The sequence below is a fragment of the Dermochelys coriacea genome, chromosome 18 (genome assembly GCF_009764565.3).
Source record: "Dermochelys coriacea isolate rDerCor1 chromosome 18, rDerCor1.pri.v4, whole genome shotgun sequence".
Classification (NCBI taxonomy): domain Eukaryota; kingdom Metazoa; phylum Chordata; order Testudines; family Dermochelyidae; genus Dermochelys; species Dermochelys coriacea.
The window spans coordinates 10,841,891-10,861,322 of record NC_050085.1 but is presented as its reverse complement, the minus strand read 5'-3'; the positions used below and the strand labels follow the sequence as shown (position 1 = coordinate 10,861,322).

At 47.2% G+C, this 19,432-nt stretch overlaps 1 protein-coding gene across 2 annotated transcripts in view; it reads left to right on the top strand.

The window, feature by feature from the left end:
- Positions 1–2,255: 2,255 nt before the first annotated feature.
- The window catches only part of LOC119845199 (tumor necrosis factor receptor superfamily member 1B-like), a 40,582-nt gene continuing 23,405 nt past the window's right edge, over positions 2,256–19,432 (top strand). For both annotated transcript variants that reach the window (XM_043499910.1, XM_038377142.2), the window contains exon 1: positions 2,256–2,418. In XM_043499910.1, the coding sequence (XP_043355845.1) occupies positions 2,356–2,418 (63 nt within the window). In that variant the 5' untranslated portion in view covers positions 2,256–2,355. The remainder of the gene's footprint in view (positions 2,419–19,432) is intronic.

Genomic DNA, 19,432 nt, shown 5'->3' with positions numbered 1-19,432 from the left:
ATATGACTCCTTGTCAGTGGCTGTGCACGGTTCCCTGAGATAGGAGTGCTGGATTGAAGAGCTGGAGCCCAGATACTCAAATGAGTTCTGAAGTTGGAAGCAAATTTAGCCTTCATGGAGTATGAGATTACATCATAGGTTAAGATGTTCAGTCCTCACCTTAACTCCACTGGAATGTGTGGAGGAGAGGGCGGGATAATAGCTGATTTATTAGCCTGCAAGCACCCCCGGAGCAATTTCACAGAGGTTTATACAGTGAGTGTGGGGGTTGCTTGGAATGTGATTCCTATCCCCCCCCCCCCCCAACATCATGTGTTTAGAAAGCGTATTTGGTGGAGGATGAAGCTGTAGAAGAGACTGGAAAAAGCGAAGTGTTAACAAAGGCAAAATAGCAGCTCAGAGAAATAAATAATGAAGGGGAAACAGAAAAGGGACCAACTAGCTAGAAACATTGCTGCTGAGACTACACTACCCATCCCCACTCCACCCAGCTGTGTAGTTCCTGTCTTCCCCGCTCCCTCTAATCGGTGTTGCCCCAATCTATCCAGATACTTTTATGGCTCACATCATTGCAGCATCTGAGCCCAAACCTTCTCTCCTTTCCCAAGAGATGCCTTGAAGCCAGTGGGACTATTCTCACAAGTAAGGGGAGTAATGTTTGGCCCATAAAACATGACCGTTTTTGCTACAAAGTAAATCAAACAAGGGAACTTTTATTATAGTCATAGGCTGTGTCTACAATGGGAAAATGTATCTTGATGTCAAACGTGACAGCAGCCAGTGTAGAGCAGGACAAGCCTGTGTAAAAACTTCTTAGCTGGTCCTGGTTTTTCCCATTCCTACCTAGGGATCATGTTACTCAGTCATAGTTAACGCTGGAGGGGACCGGAGCATTAACCACAATCCACTAACATGTTTTTAAACAAGCCTTGTCCCTGTCTAAGTCATGTTTAATATCATGTTTTAAAGCCAGTTAGCTGGTCATAGTTAACCTTGGAAAGGTACCCTAGGGTTAATCACAAGTAGCAGACCTGTTCTTAAACACAATTCTCTTTGTCTGCACTAAAGACAAAATCATGCTTGGTAGCTAGGTAACATATTTTCTATCATGAGTCACGTCCCAGTGTACTCAAGGCCTCAGGGAATAGATTCCAATTGGACAGGTGCAGCTGATTGTACTGCAGACCATGGGTGCAGTGCAGGAAGGGAAAAAATGCGTCCTGTGGCCTTGGAGGAATATGTCTAATCCATCACACTTGGATCAGCCCCGCCAGGCAGTAGTGATGCCAGGTATGAGCAAACAAAGGGCTTGTCTACACTTACAGCACAGCAGATGCACCCCTGTAGTGCTTAGTGAAGATCCTACCTACTCCCACGGGGGAGCTTCTCCCATTAGCATAATTCAGGGGTTCTCAAACTGGGGGCTGGGACCCCTCAGGGGGCTGCAAGGTTATTACATGGGAATCGCAAGCTGTCAGCCTCCACCTCCAACCCTGCTTTGCCTCCTGCATTTATAATGGAGTTAAATATATGTAAAAGAGGGGGGGGTCACACTCCGAGGCTTGCTACGTGAAAGGGGTCACCGGTACAAAAGTTTGAGAATCACTGGCGTAGTTAATCCAGCTCCCGGAGAGGTGGTAGCTATATCAACGGGAGATGGCTTCTTGTTGACACAGCACTGTCTACACCAGGAGTTTGGTCCACTTGGGCTAACTGCGTCGCTGAGCAAACCGGAGTTACAGCCACACAGGTTGGTGGTGTAGAGCAGGGCCTGTAAGGCATTTCTCAGGGCCCCACGCAGGGGGCAAGGGCCTCAACTTCGTATTGCCCTCCACATGCCCTTCGTCTCGTTTAATGAGGACTTTTTACCCCCTGCATTAGTGGAGCTTGGGGTGGGATATTTTTGGTTCGTGGAAAGGAGGCGAGGCAAGCAGTCGCCCCCAGTGGCGGCAAAAATATTCTTGCCTCGGGCCCCCAGCGGGCTAGCGCTGGCCCAAGCCTCGGGGGAGCCCAATTTGCCCTGGCCCAAGCCCAAGGCACGTGCGACCCATCCTGCGCCGTGCACACGCGGGACTGACCTTTGGGGGTGGGCCCCGGCTCGGCCTCCTGCAAGCTGCCTTGTTCCCTGCGATCCCTCCCCTCTTATATTTGTTTCCTACCCTGCAGGGCCACGCTCCAGGCGGGGACGGGGGGGCCCAGCAGCAGCAGCCGCCGCCGCCGCCGCCCCCACGCCTTAGCCGGCTTCCGCTCAGCCCGGCGAGGGGGGATGTCCCAGAGCCGGCCCCGCCCCGCCCCGCCCGGCTCCGGGTTTCAGTGTCGGCGCCGTGGGCTCCGCTGGGCGAGCGGCGCGGCAGGATGGGGCCCGGCTGGCTGGTGGGCGCGCTGCTGCTGCACGTGGGGGGCTCGCTGCCCGGCCAGGTGGGTGAGCGCGGCCCGGGATCCCCCGGCGCTGGCCCCGGCCCTTTCCCGGAACGGCTCCCGTTGGCTCAGGACGGGGCGGCTGCTGGGAGCGGGCTGGGCGCCCGTTCTCTGATCTAACCCAGCCCTGCGTGGGGGGGGGGGCCCGCTCCCCCCGCTGGCTTCTGCCTTAGCCCCCTGCTGCCTCCTTTCCTTAGGGCTTGATTCAGTTCACTGCCTCCCCTCCCCTGCCTTCACCCCGCGAGCCCAGTTTCCCGACGTGGAGAGACCTTAATCCACTGTTGGGTGCCTGAATCCGCGGCACAAAAGTGTTCCCCCCCCCCTCCACCCCCCCGCTCCTCTTCAGTGCACCGAGGTTTGGGTGCCTCCTGCTAATTCTCCTTCTGTTGATTTTGTGCCTTGCGGTGCGGCCCAAAGGGTGCGTGCTACGCAGAGCCCGTCCCTGCGCCCGGGAGGTGACTGCGTCTGGGGCTGGTGCGTCTGCTCTGAATGAGAGAGAGAGAAAACGAATTGCTCATGGTTTCCCTGTTATGACTACTTGTGATTCTCCAACGGCCTCTGCTTGGGCCCTCTGAGTTCTGCAGACCCTCAAATCCCAGCCAAGTTTTAACCCTTTACAGCGTTACAAATTTCACTACTTTAAAAAAAAAAAAAAATTCGCAAAAAGAAAAGGAGGACTTGCGGCACCTTAGAGACTAACAAATGTATTTGAGCATAAGCTTTCGTGAGCTACAGCTCGCTTCATCGGATGCATTCAGACATTGTTACACTCCATGGGTTCCCTCTTTGTGGAATCCTCTTTAGCACTACAGTATATCCACTTCCTTAGCCTGTTTGGCTTGTTTTGTACAGGCTAAGTGCATCCTGGCAAGTGCAGAATAAAATTCTGCACGTTATTTACTGTGTGCATTAAACAGGAACCTTTGGTTGTACTTGATAAAACTTTTAAATCTGCCCTCGTATACACAGAAAAGTTCTTTGATTTAGATCTACAGTATTAATTGGAACTACAGCTGGGACCCTTCCACTATGTTTCTGTCTAACAGAGCACAAACCTTCTCAAGTGAGAAACCTTGGAAAGGCCATTTTTTTACTTTGAATGTTGTGTTTACACACTGTATTGATTTATTCCTGGAGTGGATTTTTGCAAGGAGAAATACCATAAAGGTGGTTTCAGAGTAGCAGCCGTGTTAGTCTGTATTCGCAAAAAGAAAAGGAGTACTTGTGGCACCTTAGAGACTAACAAATGTATTTGAGCATAAGCTTTCGTGAGCATTCATCGGAATGCATCTGATGAAGTGAGCTGTAGCTCACAAAAGCTTATGCTCTAATAAACTTGTTAGTCTCTAAGGTGCCACAAGTACTCCTTTTCTTTTTACCATAAAGGTGGTGACTACTCAGCTACTGTGCAAGGGAGACCATATAAATACTTTAGATAAGTGATACTCAGACCTCAGTGGTTCAGGAGTGAAATCAACATTACCCAAAAGAGCTGGAGTAGTGTGAATTTGTTGTTTCATTTACTATAGTACTAGTCATATTTACATTTATGACAGGGGAAATACTTAAGTGTTTGTTTATATTTACACAGTTCCCATAGCAAATAAGCTGTTAACTTAACTTAATTGGTTAATAACATACTAAAAGCATCCTGAGTGGTTAATGATTTAATTAAATTACCCAGTGTTTTTAATATCTGGTGCTGCAGAGAGCCACTTGAGGCTCGTGAGCTTCATTCTGAGCATCACTGCTTTAGAAAGAGAGTTTCAGTGAATCTTTGTATGGACCTCGTCTTGTGTTCCTTGGACACCCCGATCTCCCATAGCCTGGGATGTACAGAGAATCCAAGATTTGGCTCTTTGATGCTTGTTTATAGCAAATGTAGAAGTCTGGAGACCAGAATGACGTTAGTGAACAGGACTAGGAATCTGGAGAAAAGAACACCAGAAAAACTGAGATATTCAAAGAGCTGAAAATAGCTTCCAAGTAAATGTATGTAGTAGGGGAGGGACCTGGATAACAGGTGAGCCACAGTGAAGATGAGATAGTCAGGGGTGAGCCACAGGACCTTGACGCTGATCTGCATGTACAGTACAGTAATGAGGGATCTGAGGTATCATTTGCCTTTCTGATATTTAGGGAAAAGTGATTTTGTAATAGTTTGTGACCATGTGTTTAAAATATCTATACAGTGTAACAAACACTTTATATAGACTAGGGCATCTTGGGTGATGTTACCTGAACAAGTACAGAATTGGAATTTCATAATTTACCTCCATCATACTGATATGTACATTTGTCTTATTTCAAGATCTAAAATATTTCCCATGTAGGGGAAGCTTTGATAGGATGTGCAATTTATTTATGTATTTATTTAGGGTTTACAGGATGAAAAGCTAACGTGACCACACAGTGTGTGTGTGTGTGTGTATGTGTATATATAAAAACACACATGGAGTTACACAATGGTATTTTAGAGGGACTGGATACCTCGGTGGATTGGTAACAGTTTAGCAATCTTTTCAGCTATAATCTTCCAGTTTGAATCTAGCCCAGGTAAGTAGTGACTGAAAGCTGTTAGCATTTGTTTGCCTGCTTTGTGTCTTAGTCTGGTCTCATCACCTCACAATTAGCCCTGCTTGTGCCCCTTGCTGGCAGCTTCAGCGAGGCCAAAGATTGACCGGGTTGTGGACAGTGAACTCCTTTCGCACTCCTACACGTGGTCCCACACTGGTGGCAGAGAACTGGGGAAGCTTTCACCATCAGTGCCCATACTGTACCCATTCTGTTGACAAATAGGGGTTTTTGGGGCTGTGAATTTTGCACCTTTCACCAGCAAAAAAATAAATAAATCACATGCAGATTGAAAAACAAAATGGTCGCTTCAAAAACATTGCAGTCACCGTAATGATGTGGGAAAAAAAGAGATCTCCTGCCCGTTATTGCAAAATGTGATCAGTTTAAAGAACCGGCGAATAGTGGGTCTAATGAAAGCTCAGCATTTTATTTGCTGGCAGGAGTGTTCGGTTAGGGGAAACTAGCAAAGCAAATAGCTCTTGAATGACACACTTTTTCTTGGTTTGTTTTTCTCGTTCATTCTGAGTGACTTGAAAGATTCTTGTCAAAGTCGGCACTTACCCACAGGAACTGAGCCTAAATCTTGCCATTTAGAACATTTCAGTCACCCAGATTATTTTGGTGTTTTTAATAGAAGTGGTTTCAGCAGCCCACAAGGGCACATGCCTTTCATTTGCAAACTGGGTGCCTCTGGTCTCTCCTTGGTGATCCATCCTGTAAGTAATAACTGGTTTCCAAGGAGTTTCCATCTAGATCTTGGCAGGATGAGTGATGACCATAATACAAGGCCTGGACAGCTGAGGAATGGGAATGGGGGAGAGGTTGTTAAAAACCCAAAGCAAGAGGCTCAGGATAGCAGTGCTGATTTCCCCAGCTTGTCTCACCATTAGGTATAGGGGCTATGTGCCAGTTCTAGCTGGTTGTTGCACACATTTTCATTTGTGCTGTGATGATGAAGGAGTTCTGTGGCTAAGAGACTGTAAACAGAGCTGTGCAAAGCCGTTAGTGACACAGGGAAAACAGGAGGGTCATGCTAGTTCAAACTGCAGCATAGCAAATTTAGATTAAATCCCCGGAAAAACCTCCTTACTGTAAGAACAGTAGGAGAATGGGACAGACTGCCTGGAGAGGTTTTGGAAGCTCCGTCACTGGAGGTTTTCATAAGGAGGCTGGAGAGCCATCTGTCTTGGGTGGTTTAGACACAACAAATCCTGCATCTTGGCAAGGGGTTAGACTGACCCTTGGTCTCTTCTAACCCTGTGATTCTGTGTTCAACATACTGGCAAAAAATGTCATTCTAATGTTTGCAGTTTGTTTGGATAAGTCATTTTTTTTTTTCCAGTGGCAGATATGGGAATGTTGAGAATACCAGGCCTGCTGTTAGTCAGGTTCTTTGTACAGCATCATTTTCGGAATTCCTTGTATTTAGAGATGGGCCCAAGTTGCCAAGTTTGGAGCCATCTCTGAATTTTCCCAAGGGCCATGGATACAGGGTTTGGGTATGTCTAGATTTCAGTTAAAAACCTGTGGCTGGCCCATGAAGCTGACTTAGGCTTATGAGGCTTGGGCTAATTATCGTGTTTCTGTTAGGCCTCTGACATTTAGGGCAGTGACGAAGCTCCTCCGCTCCTGTCTGTTTTTGGCAAATCTTTCAGTGGTTCCCCAGCTGTGCCCCAGGTTTTTCAGCTTGGCTTCCACAGCTCTTTGCCATGTTTTCGGGCGGCCTCATTTTCATTTGCCTTCATGTGTCCATCTTCTTGCTACTCTGGTGATGGAATTAGTTTCCACCCAAAACACATGACTGATCCATCTCCAATGCCTCCTGGCAGTGGTGGTTCTCATATCCTTTTTGCTGCACTGTGTCAATAGATCTTGGTTTGAGATTGTTCTGGGCCAAAAGATACGGAGGATTTTTCTGAGGCAGCTTGTGTGGAATGAAGACAGTTTGGACACGTCAGACTTTCTCATTCCCCAGCATTATGCACTCTAAAGTAGTGTTGAAAGTATTCAGAGTAGCAGCCGTGTTAGTCTGTATTCACAAAAAGAAAAGGAGTACTTGTGGCACCTTAGAGACTAACAAATTTAAAATAAATTTGTTAGTCTCTAAGGTGCCACAAGTACTCCTTTCTTTTTCTTGTTGAAAGTATGCAGCTCTGGTAAATCTTGAGTTTGGTTTTGGTGTTGTGTTGATGATTTCCAGACTGTATTTAAGCTCCTGAAGGTGTACCTGGCTTTACTGATTTTGTTCAGGATGTCCTGGCTTGTTCCACCGTCCTGGCTGAAGGTGCTGCCCAAGTATGTGAATGTTTATACATTGGTGAGAACATAATCCTCTCTCCATACTGGTGATGGTGAGGCAATATTAAAGATCATGATATCTGTCGATTTTTCAGTCCAATTTGCTGGCTGAATGCGTTGATTCAAGTTGTTTTTTCTTGTATATGGTGTTGGATGTGTGATAGGAAAGCGACATCATCTGCGAAGTCCAGGTCTCCAAGGGATGAGAAGAGCGTTCATTTAATACCTCTTGGCATGTCTTGTGTTGTATGCTGCATTGCAATGTGAAGAGGATTGCAGACATGACACACCCCAGTGTACTCCTGTTTTGACTTCAAAACTGAGCTCTCTTTGATCAACACTGCATATCAAGTTGAAATAGAAGCTTTTGATGATATTGATTATATGGAAAGGAGTTCCATATGCTCGCAGAATGCACCATAGGCTGGTCCTGTGAGTGCTATCAAAAGCCTTCTCAAAGTCTATGAAGTTTACGTAGAGTTGCTGTTGCCATTCTAAGCACTGTTCTGTTACGTTTCATAGAGTGAAGATCTGGTCTGTGCATCCATGCCCTTTCCAAAAACCAGCTTGCTCTTTTCTGAGAATGCTATCAACTGCCTCTGATATAAGATGGACTATGATCTTACACGCTACTTTGCTTGGCGCAGTTAAAAGTGTGATACCTTGCCATTTATTACAATCACTGAGAGTTCCTTTTTTGGTAACTTCACTATAACCCCATTGGTCCACTCATCTGGCACTTTTCCCCTTTCCCAGACTGATGTAAATAGAGGGGCCAGGATAGATTCTGGCTGCTAGTTTAGGATTTACTTTGAACAATTCTGCATTCAAGTTGTCCTTGCCAAGAGCTTTCCCATATTTTAGATGTGTGGGCTCAGTGTGGCGCTCAGGCTCTAGGACCCTGCGTAGTGCAGCCTGAACCCAAATATCTGTGCCACAATTAAACCGCCCCTTAGCTCGAACAACTGGCACAGGTCAGATGAGGTTGTCTAATTGCAGTGTAGACCTACTCTTAGAGAGAACCAGCTGCAAAATTCAGATTCAGATCCAGATCCCATTTTCCCCAAAGGACGGGACTATTAGGATCTGGGTTTTACTTTTGGCCCATCTCTTCTTATATTATTTCTTCTTAGTTTCCCTGGTTGACATCGGGGTGTGGGTATTATGCAGAGAAATTGTAGTCTCAGAAGGAGCACAGTGCAGAAAATGCAAGAGGAAGGAGACCAGGCAATGACGGAGAATAATGCACTAACGTCCTTTATATGATTCACGGTCCAGATTATATTAACCAGGAGTTAAGGTTGTAAGGGAGAAAATCTAAATAGGACGTAGTTTAAAATACACAAACACTGCAGAGCCAGGAAATTCTATATTAAAAATCCCCCAAATGCCACATTACAAGAAGCCTTTACAAATGTTTCCCCTTAATTTTATATAACCAGAACTTCTCCTTTTACGCCATCTCTCAGGGTGATCTCGTCTCCTCACATGATTCCGTCTGCTATCTTTATGCTGGTGACTTTCCCGTTATCTTCTCCATTCCCACTCTGTCCCTCTTCATCCAGTTTTACATCTCTGCGTGTCTCAGATACCTCTTCCTGGATGTCTCACAATCAATTTATACTTAATATGGGCAAATCTGCTTCCTTGTTGTTGTTTTTTTTTTTTTTTTTCCCCCCCCCTGGAACTTTCTCCAACTTTCTCTGCCAGTGTTGACACCACCATTCTCCATGTGCTTCACGCTTTTTAATCTGGCGGTCTTCTCTGATTTCTCCCTCTCCCTTACTCTGCACAAAATGGCAACTTTGTATAATATCTACCCTCTTTTCTCATGACCCTTGTCATCTTATGTTGTAAGATTTTAGGATTAGGGACTATGTCTTCATATTTGTTTTGTACAGTTCCTGTCATCTTGGGTTCCAGATCTTGATCCAGGCCTCTGGACACCTAGTATAAAATGTTAAATAATAAAAGACAAGAAAACTTGATGGGTTGATTACTCGGGGCTTGTCTACACTGAGGGAATGGGTACACTGGAAACTTCAAAGCAGCAGCGCTTTGAAGTGCGAGTGTGGTTGTGCACGAGAGCTGGGAGAGAGCTCTCCCAGCGCTCCTGGTAATCCACCTCCATGAGGGGATTAGCTCCCTGTGCTTGGAGCCTGTTTACACTAGCGCTTTAAAGTGCTCTGGATTGCTGCGCTCAGGGGGGTGATTTTTCACCCCCCTGAGCCAGCAAATTAGAGCGCTATAAAATGTAAGTGTAGCCAAGCCTTTAGAGTGCTGCTGTACCGCTTAGGGAAGACGCTACCTACGCCGATGAGAGAGCTTCTCCCATCGGCATAGTAACTGCCTAGGTGACGGGTGGTAGCTATGTTGCAGGAGAAGCCCTCCCTTTGACACAGCGCTGTCTACACTGGGAGTTCGGTTGGCATAACTGCGTCATGCTCGGATGTGGAAAATCCACACCTCTGAGACACAGTTATATTAGCCTGAGTTTGTAGTGTAGACCAGGGCCTAGTCAGTGAAACGTGGTCCAGATATTGTTGGACACTTGCATTGTTTTTGTGCATTATAAATGAGTTCCATGCATAATAAAGTTTCCTGCTTTCCCAGTTTATGCTGGGGAAAAATGTGCTCGGATACTATGGTGATGGGTGGCAGTATAAAACTCTAAGATAAGCTAGAAAAAAAAATCCATAGTCATAAGAAAGAAAATACAGAAGATTTTGAGGTTTGGGGGGCTGATGGTCGGGGAAGGAGATTTGTACTGTCCATTGCTATCAGAATATGCCAAGCTCCTAGCTTATAGGGTGAAATTCACCCTTGTGCGGAAGACCCACATTAAATAGATGACAGGCCTTGTTCTGGCCCTCTTTACTCCTAGAGAGTACAAGATAGGTGAATTATTCATACAGTAGACCCATAAACTTGTCTTAGGGCAATGATGGCAGTAAGTGATTTTGAAGAGCTCAATGCTTTGAGTGTAGGTCTTAGGGCCTGGTTCTGATCTCAGGTAGACGGGCATAGCACCCCTTGACTTCAGTGACAGTTGCCACCATCTCAGGGCAGGATTTGGCCCTGACAGTATTTGTCCTCCAAATTACCAGATCAGGTATTTTAAATAAAACTCTGTATTTTCCCCTCTTGCAGTAGATCTTGCTGCTGAACATACTGCAGCTCTGAACCACATAAGTCTTTTCCATAGCAACAGGTTCTGATGTCAGAGGGTTTGATGACTTTGTTGTGGTTTACATACAGGAGGCAGTTCCTGTTTAAAATCCTCAGCTTGACCCCTTGAATTTGGAGATGGCATTTTAGTGAAATTTTACCAGTTTGTGCTGTGTAATAACCCCAAGGGCTGCAGTGTAGAAGTTCCTGGCTAGCAGCAGAGTGAAAAGGGACACTTGCCTGTAGGGCAGGATTTAGAGAAAGTCAGCATCATGCTAGTAATACCTAGTACCTGTGAAGTGCTTCACATTGTCACAGCACGGTGCAAATCTGGCAGAGGCCTGGGGGCAAACCCCCCTGAATGTTGGGGAGGACCCTTCTCTGAACTTCTGAGCTGGTCAGTCCTTTCTGTTACATGGAGCCAACTCGGTGCCTCTGTCCCAAGCCCCTCACGCTTTGGGGAAGCGTGACTCCCAATCTGGATTTGAACTTTACGACCCAGGTCCACCTCTAATACAAACATTAGGGGCTGGATTGTGGTTGGGCGTGTGGGGAGAGTGAGTCTCTTCCCATCGGGCCCAGCAGAGAGGACAGGCGCAGTTTGCAGTCCCTGCATGCCATGGAAGGCAGAGAAGCTCTGTACGAATGTATCCTTCCTGGGGTGCTAATCCCCCAAAGTGGGCAGGGAGGAGGTGGCTCAGCTCCATTTTGGGAATCGTTGCGCACAGGTGTGGTGTAGCTGTGCCTTTTGATGAGCTACCAGCTGCGGCCCTGGTTTGTTACAGAGGCTCCCTCATAAGCATGCCATAGGTTAGACCAGGGGCGGCCAACCTGAGCCCAAGAAGGAGCCAGAATTTACCCAGGTACGTTGCCAAAGAGCCACAGTAATACGTCAGCAGCCCCGCCCTCTGCTCCCCCCCACTCCAACCTGCAGCGCCTCCTGCCTGCCAGCAGCCCCACCAATCGGTGCCTCCTGCTCCCTCCCCATGCCTCCCGCTTGCCGCAATCAGCTGTTACGCGGTGCGTAGGAGGTTCTGGTGGTGTGGGGAGCGAGGGCATGGCAGGCTTGGGGGCAGGGCCTGCAGCAGAGCCAGAGGTTGAGCAGTGAGCACCCCTCTCCACTCGCCCCCCACATTAAAAAGTTGGCGCCTGTAGCTCCAGTCCCACAGTCGGTGCCTAGACAAGGAGCCGCATATTAACTTCTGAAGAGCCACATTGGCCACCCGTGGGTTAGACCATCTGTTTTGCTGGGAGTCTATAATACACAATGCAGGGGGGAATGCGCTATAAACATTCGTGTGTTTAACTCCATAGGGATGGAGTCTGGGTCTCTGCCTTGCATGTAACCTCTCGTGCACTGCCTAAAGTCTTGGGCATTGCCTACCTTTCCCTCCCTGTGCTGGCCTTGTTCCCGTTTGTCCTGCTGATATTCCAGCTCAGTAGCAATATGCTAAAGTATGTTCAGGTAACGTACAGAGGTTGCAGCAGAGAACAGTTATAAAAGGGTGAATCCAAATCTCTGGGGTAAGTGTCTCTACCTGCTCTTGGGAAATGAGTTTGCTTCCATTGACATCATTCAGATGTTTCCATTCTGTTCGTACAAATCTCTGAAAAGTCTTTCCTCCTTACATGCCACCTTCTAGTCTGAGCAATTCTAAAGTTGACCCTAAGTATTCAGTGCGAGGTTCTTCTCAAATTCGTCTTGTGACTCTGGGTTATGCTTGCCTTTAATCTGGGATCAGATTTTATTCCTGAGTGATGGTATGAGTCACATCGGCCCATAAAAGAGTTTCAGGTTTACAGCATTCTTTTTCAAGTGAAGAGTTTATTTTCATAATACGAATAGGTGCCGTAATTAGAGGTACAAATTAAAGCAGAGAGAGAGATGAGTTGCACAGAAAATGGGGTGGAATTGAAAAATTTTAGGCCAGATGCTGGCCCCTGCTGCACCTGTGTTCTGTCACTATCCGAGACATCCAGTGGATCTGGATGTCTGAGGATTCGCCTGGCATAACAGCTTCTACGCTTGTCCTCTTCTGGCCCCTGGCACAGGGGGCAAGGGTGGGAAAAGGGGAATCATCCTGTGGCCAAGTAAGTTAGCTTTAGGACAGCTGTTGTTCTGCCCTTGCACAGCAGATCTGACTGACTGACCTTGATTTCGCTTTTGCTTACTCCAGGGTAAATAAGAATTAATTCCATGGAAGTTTTAACAGTGAGTTTAGAATCCGGCCCATTGTATTCAGCCGAGAATTCAAGTCCAAAGTGGTAAGGTTCTTTTTTAGTGTCTTATAATGCACTTTAGTTTCGGATTAATTGACAATTTCTTAACAGTTAGTCAGCAACAGCCACCACTAATCAGATCAACTTGATGTGATCATATCAGTATTGAGACGCGCCCTATCAAGCAAAATTTCTGAAAGGCGGATGTGAACCCATTGAGCAAGAGGTTTTCCTGTCTCTTCAACGCTTCCACGACAGTATTTGCAACATCTAAAAGACGGTGCAGAAAATAAGACAAGAATGTGTCTTGCCGGGAAGCCTCACCAGCAGGATAATTTATGATGTGGTTTGTTTTATCTATCTGTTTGTGTGTGTGTGTGTGTGTGTGTGTGTGTGTGTGTGTTTGAAGTGAAGGTTTAAGATTTAAAAAGTTCCTTAGGTGTGTTTGACTTAATGCTGTTCAACATGACCTGGCCAGAGAACTGCAGCTACTGCCCTTGATCGGCCTCCTCTTAATAAATAGCCGAAGAGTTTCGACTAAAAATAATTTGGCCAGCAGCAGAGGCTTCAGAAACTATTTTATTTTGTTAGCTTTTGCAGCAGAACTGCTGTCAGCTCACATTTGCAAATGCTGTGGTTTCTCTATTACTTATTATTCTTCCTATGAGACTACTATAGCAAGCCCAGCATGAACAATGATCACTGAACCTAGAAGTTTTTGAAAATACTTTTTTCCCTTTTATATAAACTAGAATAATGATAAATAAGAATTAATCAAACCTCCTGCTGGTGCATAGGACTGCATCGTCTGCCTCAGTCCTCAGCCCTTGACTGTAGAACAGTAAAGGGAATGTGCTCAGGAGCTGCAGACCGTGCTGGCTTTTGGAGCCAATTATAGCTGGAATGTGGCTCCTTTAAAACCGGCTTTGTTCTCATAGAAAATCAGGGTTGGAAGGGACCTCAGGAGGTCAACCAATCCAACCCCCTGCTCAAAGCAGGACCAATCCCCAATTTTTGTCCCAGATCCCTAAATGGTCCCCTCAAGGATTGAACTCACAACCTTGGGTTTAGCAGGCCAATGCTCAAACCGCTGAGTTATCCCTCCCCCAATGCACCTTATCCCGGGGTACGCTACAAAACTTGACAAATATTCTGTGCACCCAGCAGCCAGGCCTGACCAAACCTATCATCCAGGAACTGAGAGATATGAAGTGCAGGGGCAATATCCTAGTGAAAAACTCAGCAGTCTCAGCTACTGAGAAGGTGGTATTCGTACCAGAGTACTGCTCAGGAACTCCACTTCTGTATCAGCCTCTAGGGTGTAAGGATCTAATACATTTGAAGACCTTCTGTGGCTACTGAAAGGGAGAAGGGGCTTCCTGTCTGCCTTCTCCACCCCATCCTGGAGCCTTGAGGATGTTGAAGGGTTTATGCTATTCTATGCTTCCCCCGAGAAGTCTGTCTGCTGTAAACTGTATTTGTGCATGGTTGGGTGCTGTTATGGGGGTGGGAACAGTGCTACTCTATTCGTCCTTCAACCTCTAGTTTTGGATCCCCACTGCTCCCAGTGAATGTGCACGTTCGTTCAAAGATGTCTCAAGTAACTGGAGATTGAAAGTGTCCTGATTCTGGTCAGTTTCATAGCGACCCACAAGGTCCACAGTATTTTGAAGAGTAGCTGTGAAACTGACCAGAGTCCTGTCAATGTCACTTTGCGGTGGACTCAGGAGGTTGGCGTACTGTTGGTTTACATTCAGTAGATTTTCTTCACAACCACCATAAGTGAGGCTGCGATTTAGTCATGGGTATTTTTTGTAAAAGCCATGGACAGATCATGGGCCGTAACCAAAAATTCACGGCCTGTGACCTGTCCATTACTTGTACTATATACCTCTGACTGACTAAATCTTAGCTGGGGGGGGGCAGGGCAGGGGCCGATGCTCTGGAGGGGCAAAAGGGGGTGATGCTTGGGGGCGGGGGGGCTGTGGCATCAGCTGCCAGGGGGCCATCAAGACCAGCTGCCAGGGGTCCCCCAGGGCCGCCCACCCGCCGTTGCTCCCTCCGCCCTTGGGACCACTGCTCAGGTGGTCCTGGGTCCAGCCACACCGGTGGCTGCTCCGGTGGACCCTAGGGCCCACTACCCGGGGCTTCCCAAGCAGCTGCCACAGGGCTGACAAAGCGGCTCCACAACCAGCTGCACTGGCTGGTGCAGAAGTCATGGAAAGTCACGGAATCTGACTTCCGAGACAGACATGGAGCCCTAATCATTAGTATTAGAAATCTTTTTTTTTTTTTTTTTTTAAGTGAATGCTTACATTTGACAGAAAGGGAGGGCTCAGCCCCACCTTCACTTGACAGGGAAAGTTCTTCCAGTGGCTCGCGTATTCCCACTTAGGGATATTGCACTGTCTAATGGTGCTGAAGTGTCTCCAAGCAGTGTCTCGAGGATGTGGCTATATAAAGGGGGCGCAGTGCCCTCTACCACCTCAGTTCCTTCCAACTGCTGTGCCAGATGGAAGAGAACCACTCCAGTCTGTTCGGCTCCGGGGCTTTCCCCATTCCTGGGGCTTGACTGTGCGCGCGGGTTGACCTGGTGGCCGCTGTGTGTGTGTGTGTGTGTGTGTTTGTGTGTGAATGCGAAGCTTGTTGCAATGCATCTGGTAAAGCGCTGTAGGTGAGTGGCAACAATAGTATGCACTTAGAACTCTTGTTCTGTTTCTCAGTTTGTCATGTGTATGCACAGTGGTGGCTTGTTGTGAACCAAAGGGGTTGCATTCTCAGAGGGTGTGATCCCTTGCTTCACTGCACCGCAGTGGACCTCCTGGGATTGTTTTTGCTATGAATTGTGGGAAGTCAGGGGGCTTCGGATTTTGGAGAAATCCCAGGTCTCCACCCTCCTGTACCGTCTAGCACCATTTTTGAATTGCTGTCGGCCAGCATGGGCCCAGCAATGCTCTGCTCTGCTATGGTGGTAGCTGTGATCACACAGAGTCTCTTTGGAGTGTATTTCAGCACTCAGAGCTGGACAGATTTGGCTTTGGAGACCACCTGTCGCATCGCCAAACAAACGATGTGGCCGTAGCAGCAGGAGACTGAGCAGTGGTGGAAGCAGGATGGGAGCGTGGAGGAAAAGAACACCAAGCAGTTGGTACTAGAGGACTGGTTCCTGGATCAGTTACACACCATACAGCACTATTTCTGGGCCCAGAAGACCAGCGTGGATTGGTGCGAAGGGACTGTTCTGCGGGCCTGGGATGACTGGCACTGGCGAGAGAATTTCAGGATGGGATTTTTAAAAAAAATTTTTTTTAAGTGATGTGCTGAACTGACTGCAGAGTTGCAGAGGCAGTATACCAATCTGTGCTCCCCCATGCCTGGGTCACCATTGTCATCTGGAAGCTAGCCACTCCGGAGTGCCACCAGTATGTGGACTGCCAATTTGGTGTGGGGAGATCGACTGTTGGGGCCACTGTCATACGGGTGTGTCATATCTTGGAAAAGATACTGTTGCACCAGCTTATAAAGCTGGGTAATGCTCAGAAAATTATTGAGATTTTTGACCACTGGGGTTCCCAAACTATATTAGGCCCATGGGGTTCCATCAGTTGCTCCCTATACTATGGCACAGAAAGGGGCATTTCCGCAGTGGTGTTCCTAGGGCTGGCTGACCGCCATGGCAGGTTTACAAACATAAATGTAGGGTGGCCAGGAAGGGGCTGAGGTGATACAGCTGAGCTCTGAGAGATCCTATTTCAGGGGTGGCCAACCTGAGTCTGAGAAGGAGCCAGAAATTACCAATGTACATTGCCAAAGAGCCACAGTAATACGTCAGCAACCCCCTATCAGCTCCCCCCAGTGCCTCCCGCCCACCGCCAGCCCCGCTGATCAGCGCCTCCCCCTCCCTCCCCTCCCCTCCCAATCAGCTGTTTCAGGGCATGCAAGAGGCTCGGAGGGGGAGAGGGAAGAGCAAGGGCATAGCAGGTTCAGGGGAAGGGGTGGAATGGGGACAAAGCCAGGGATTGAGCAATGAGCATCCCCTGGCACATTGGAAAGTTGGCACCTGTAGCTCCAACCCTGGCGTCGTTGCCTGTACAAGGAGCTGCATATTTACTTCTGAAGAGCTGCGTGTGGCTCCGGAGACACAGGTTGGCCACCCCCTATTTGCATAAATGGAGAAAGGATGTTTACCCACAGGAACCCTAAGGACACTAATGGTGGCGAGGTTTCTTTGGTTATTCCCTGGCTTATCCCCTGGTTAACGACACCATTCATTGGCCTCTTGGACAAAAGGAAGGAATTTGCAGAACGGAAGTGGAGAGCACAGTTGGCCAGTGGAAAGGGCGATGGTGCTATTTGTGGAATAGGTTAAAAAGCTGCTGAAAAAAAACAGCGCTGCTCATTTATAGCAGTAGGTTGCATTCTATGCAATATTTGATGGATGAAGGGAGAAACCCTGCAAGATGAGTGGGAGTCCAGGGGGCAGACATTTGCTCGACACTTTGAGCAGCCACTGAAAATAGAAAATGGAAACACCCAGGGGATGTTGTTAGGGATGCCTGTTGTTCTCGAGTCTCATGTCTGAAAATGTTTCAGAGTGGTAGCCGTGTTAGTCTGTATCAGCAAAAAGAACGAGAAGTATTTGTGGCACCCCAGAGACTAACAAATTTATTTGAGCATAAGCTTTCGTGGGCTAAAACCCACTTCATCAGATGCATGCAGTGGAAAATACAGTAGGAAGAGATATATAGACACACAGAGAACATGAGAAAATGGGTGTTGCCATACCCACTATAACACGAGTGATCGGTTAAGGTGAGCTATTTTCAGCAGGAGGGAAAAAAAAACCTTTTGTAGTGATAATCAGGGTGGCCCATTTCCAGCAGTTGACAAGAACAGTAGGCGGAGGGGGGAAATAAGCATGGGGAAATAGTTTTATTTTGTGTAATGACCCATTCACTCCCAGTCTTTATTCAAGCCTAAGTTAATGGTGTCCAGGCACAGGCAGGGTCCAATACAGCCACGACAGGATAACACCTTGTTGCCCGGACAAATTTCCTGTGTCTTCTCCTGGGTTAAATAGCATGGTTGGGCCAATTGGTGGAGCCGGGCAATCCTCCAATCTGCTCCCGTGGGTGGTGCCTTGGCTGGGGTTACAATCCTAGTAGTTTCTCAGCCCACTAGATTTTAGTAGGCTTTGGGTGATGACCAGGGTGCAGCGGCTATCTTGAGACTCCTGAGCCTGGGTTCAAGACCAGGGACGTCTTGTAGTGGATATCTGCTTGGCAGTGTCTGCAAACAGGTCTTTATGCTGGCGGCAAGCCACAAGAGCTTACTACACAGATTACTTCTTCCCAGATGGCAATGAGCTCCAGGATCTTAGTATGACTCCAAGCAGCAGGCTCTGGTGTGTTGTGGGAGTTGTGGAGGAGAATTGCTGTAGTATCACAAGAATGCTGATACGCTTGAATCCAGGAGCAAATGGGCAAAATCTGGCTCCATGCCAGCTTTTAAATGGGGGAGGGATTGTCCTGGGAACTTGACACCAGAGCAGGGGAGGGCCCAGGAGGTAAGCAGGTGAGTAATGGTCGACTAAAAAGCCATGTGGGATAGCTATTGGAGGCATGCAGTGATGCCAACTGTTTCTTGCGCACGAACAACAGTGCAAACGAATTCAATTCTCCGCAAACTTAGTCCACTTTGCAAGAGGACTCCAGCTTTCCGGTTAAGTTCAGAGTTAATGCGCTGCGATGCATTGCATCATGGGTAGGGCTCGTGTTTTAGAAGCGGATTAACTCTATTTGTATGGTTCAAAACCCGCATGTAGACAAGCCCTTAGTGTCTTGATATTGTTTGGTGTAGTTACAGTTGAGTGATTAGTACAAGTAGTTAAGTGAGGTAGTTAGCTCGGTTCCACATTATGGTGGCACTGAAGAAAAGGAAGTAGTTGGGATTCAAGACATGTGCCTTATGTATGTTAAGTGCCTGAAGTGCTTGGGACAGGGCCATTGTCCTGTCCTTCTATCTGCTGGACTTTCACGCCCAGAGCTTCTGAGGAGAGGCAGACTGGATTGCAGGTGCTTTTCCTTAAGAGGCCCTTGAGGCTAAATCTACCCGGTTCTGGGCACAGGCTGGATCCAAGGTCCAAGAAGTCAGTCTTGCTGGTGATTGCTACTGGTTGAGTGGATTTTCCAAGCCCTGTTCTCAAACACTGCTAAAAATAAGGGCAAAACATTTCTACCAGCTAGAAGAAAAAAAAGTGGGGTTCCCTTTAAATGAAAGTGGGAAGTGGATATCTCTGTCAGACCCTGAAGGGGAGACGCAATGGAATGTGAACGCGGTTTTTTGGCAGGGAGGAAGGAAGGATATTCTCGTTGCCGGTCTCTAAACAGCTTGTTCCTGCTTTGATTTCTCTTTTTATCTATGTTTTAAGGCACGTCTCCAAGTTTATATAACTCTTACAATAACAACTGTGTTAATGAAGTTTCTGAGTCTGATGGAGCAGTCTTTTTACTCTTCATTGAATTAATGACCGTTAAGTGCTTTCTGAACTGTGCCCTTTTAATCAATCAGGAAACTCCTAAGCTTTTGCTGCTCAACGAAAAGCTTTCCTTTATTATTATTATTATTTTTAAAGGCACAGTGGTTGTTTTTGAGAATAAAGGGCCAGATTTTCAGACATTTGTCCTTTGAAGTAACTGACCTATGCCAATTTATGCCAGCTGAAGATCTGGTCCAGAGTGTTTTGTGATTG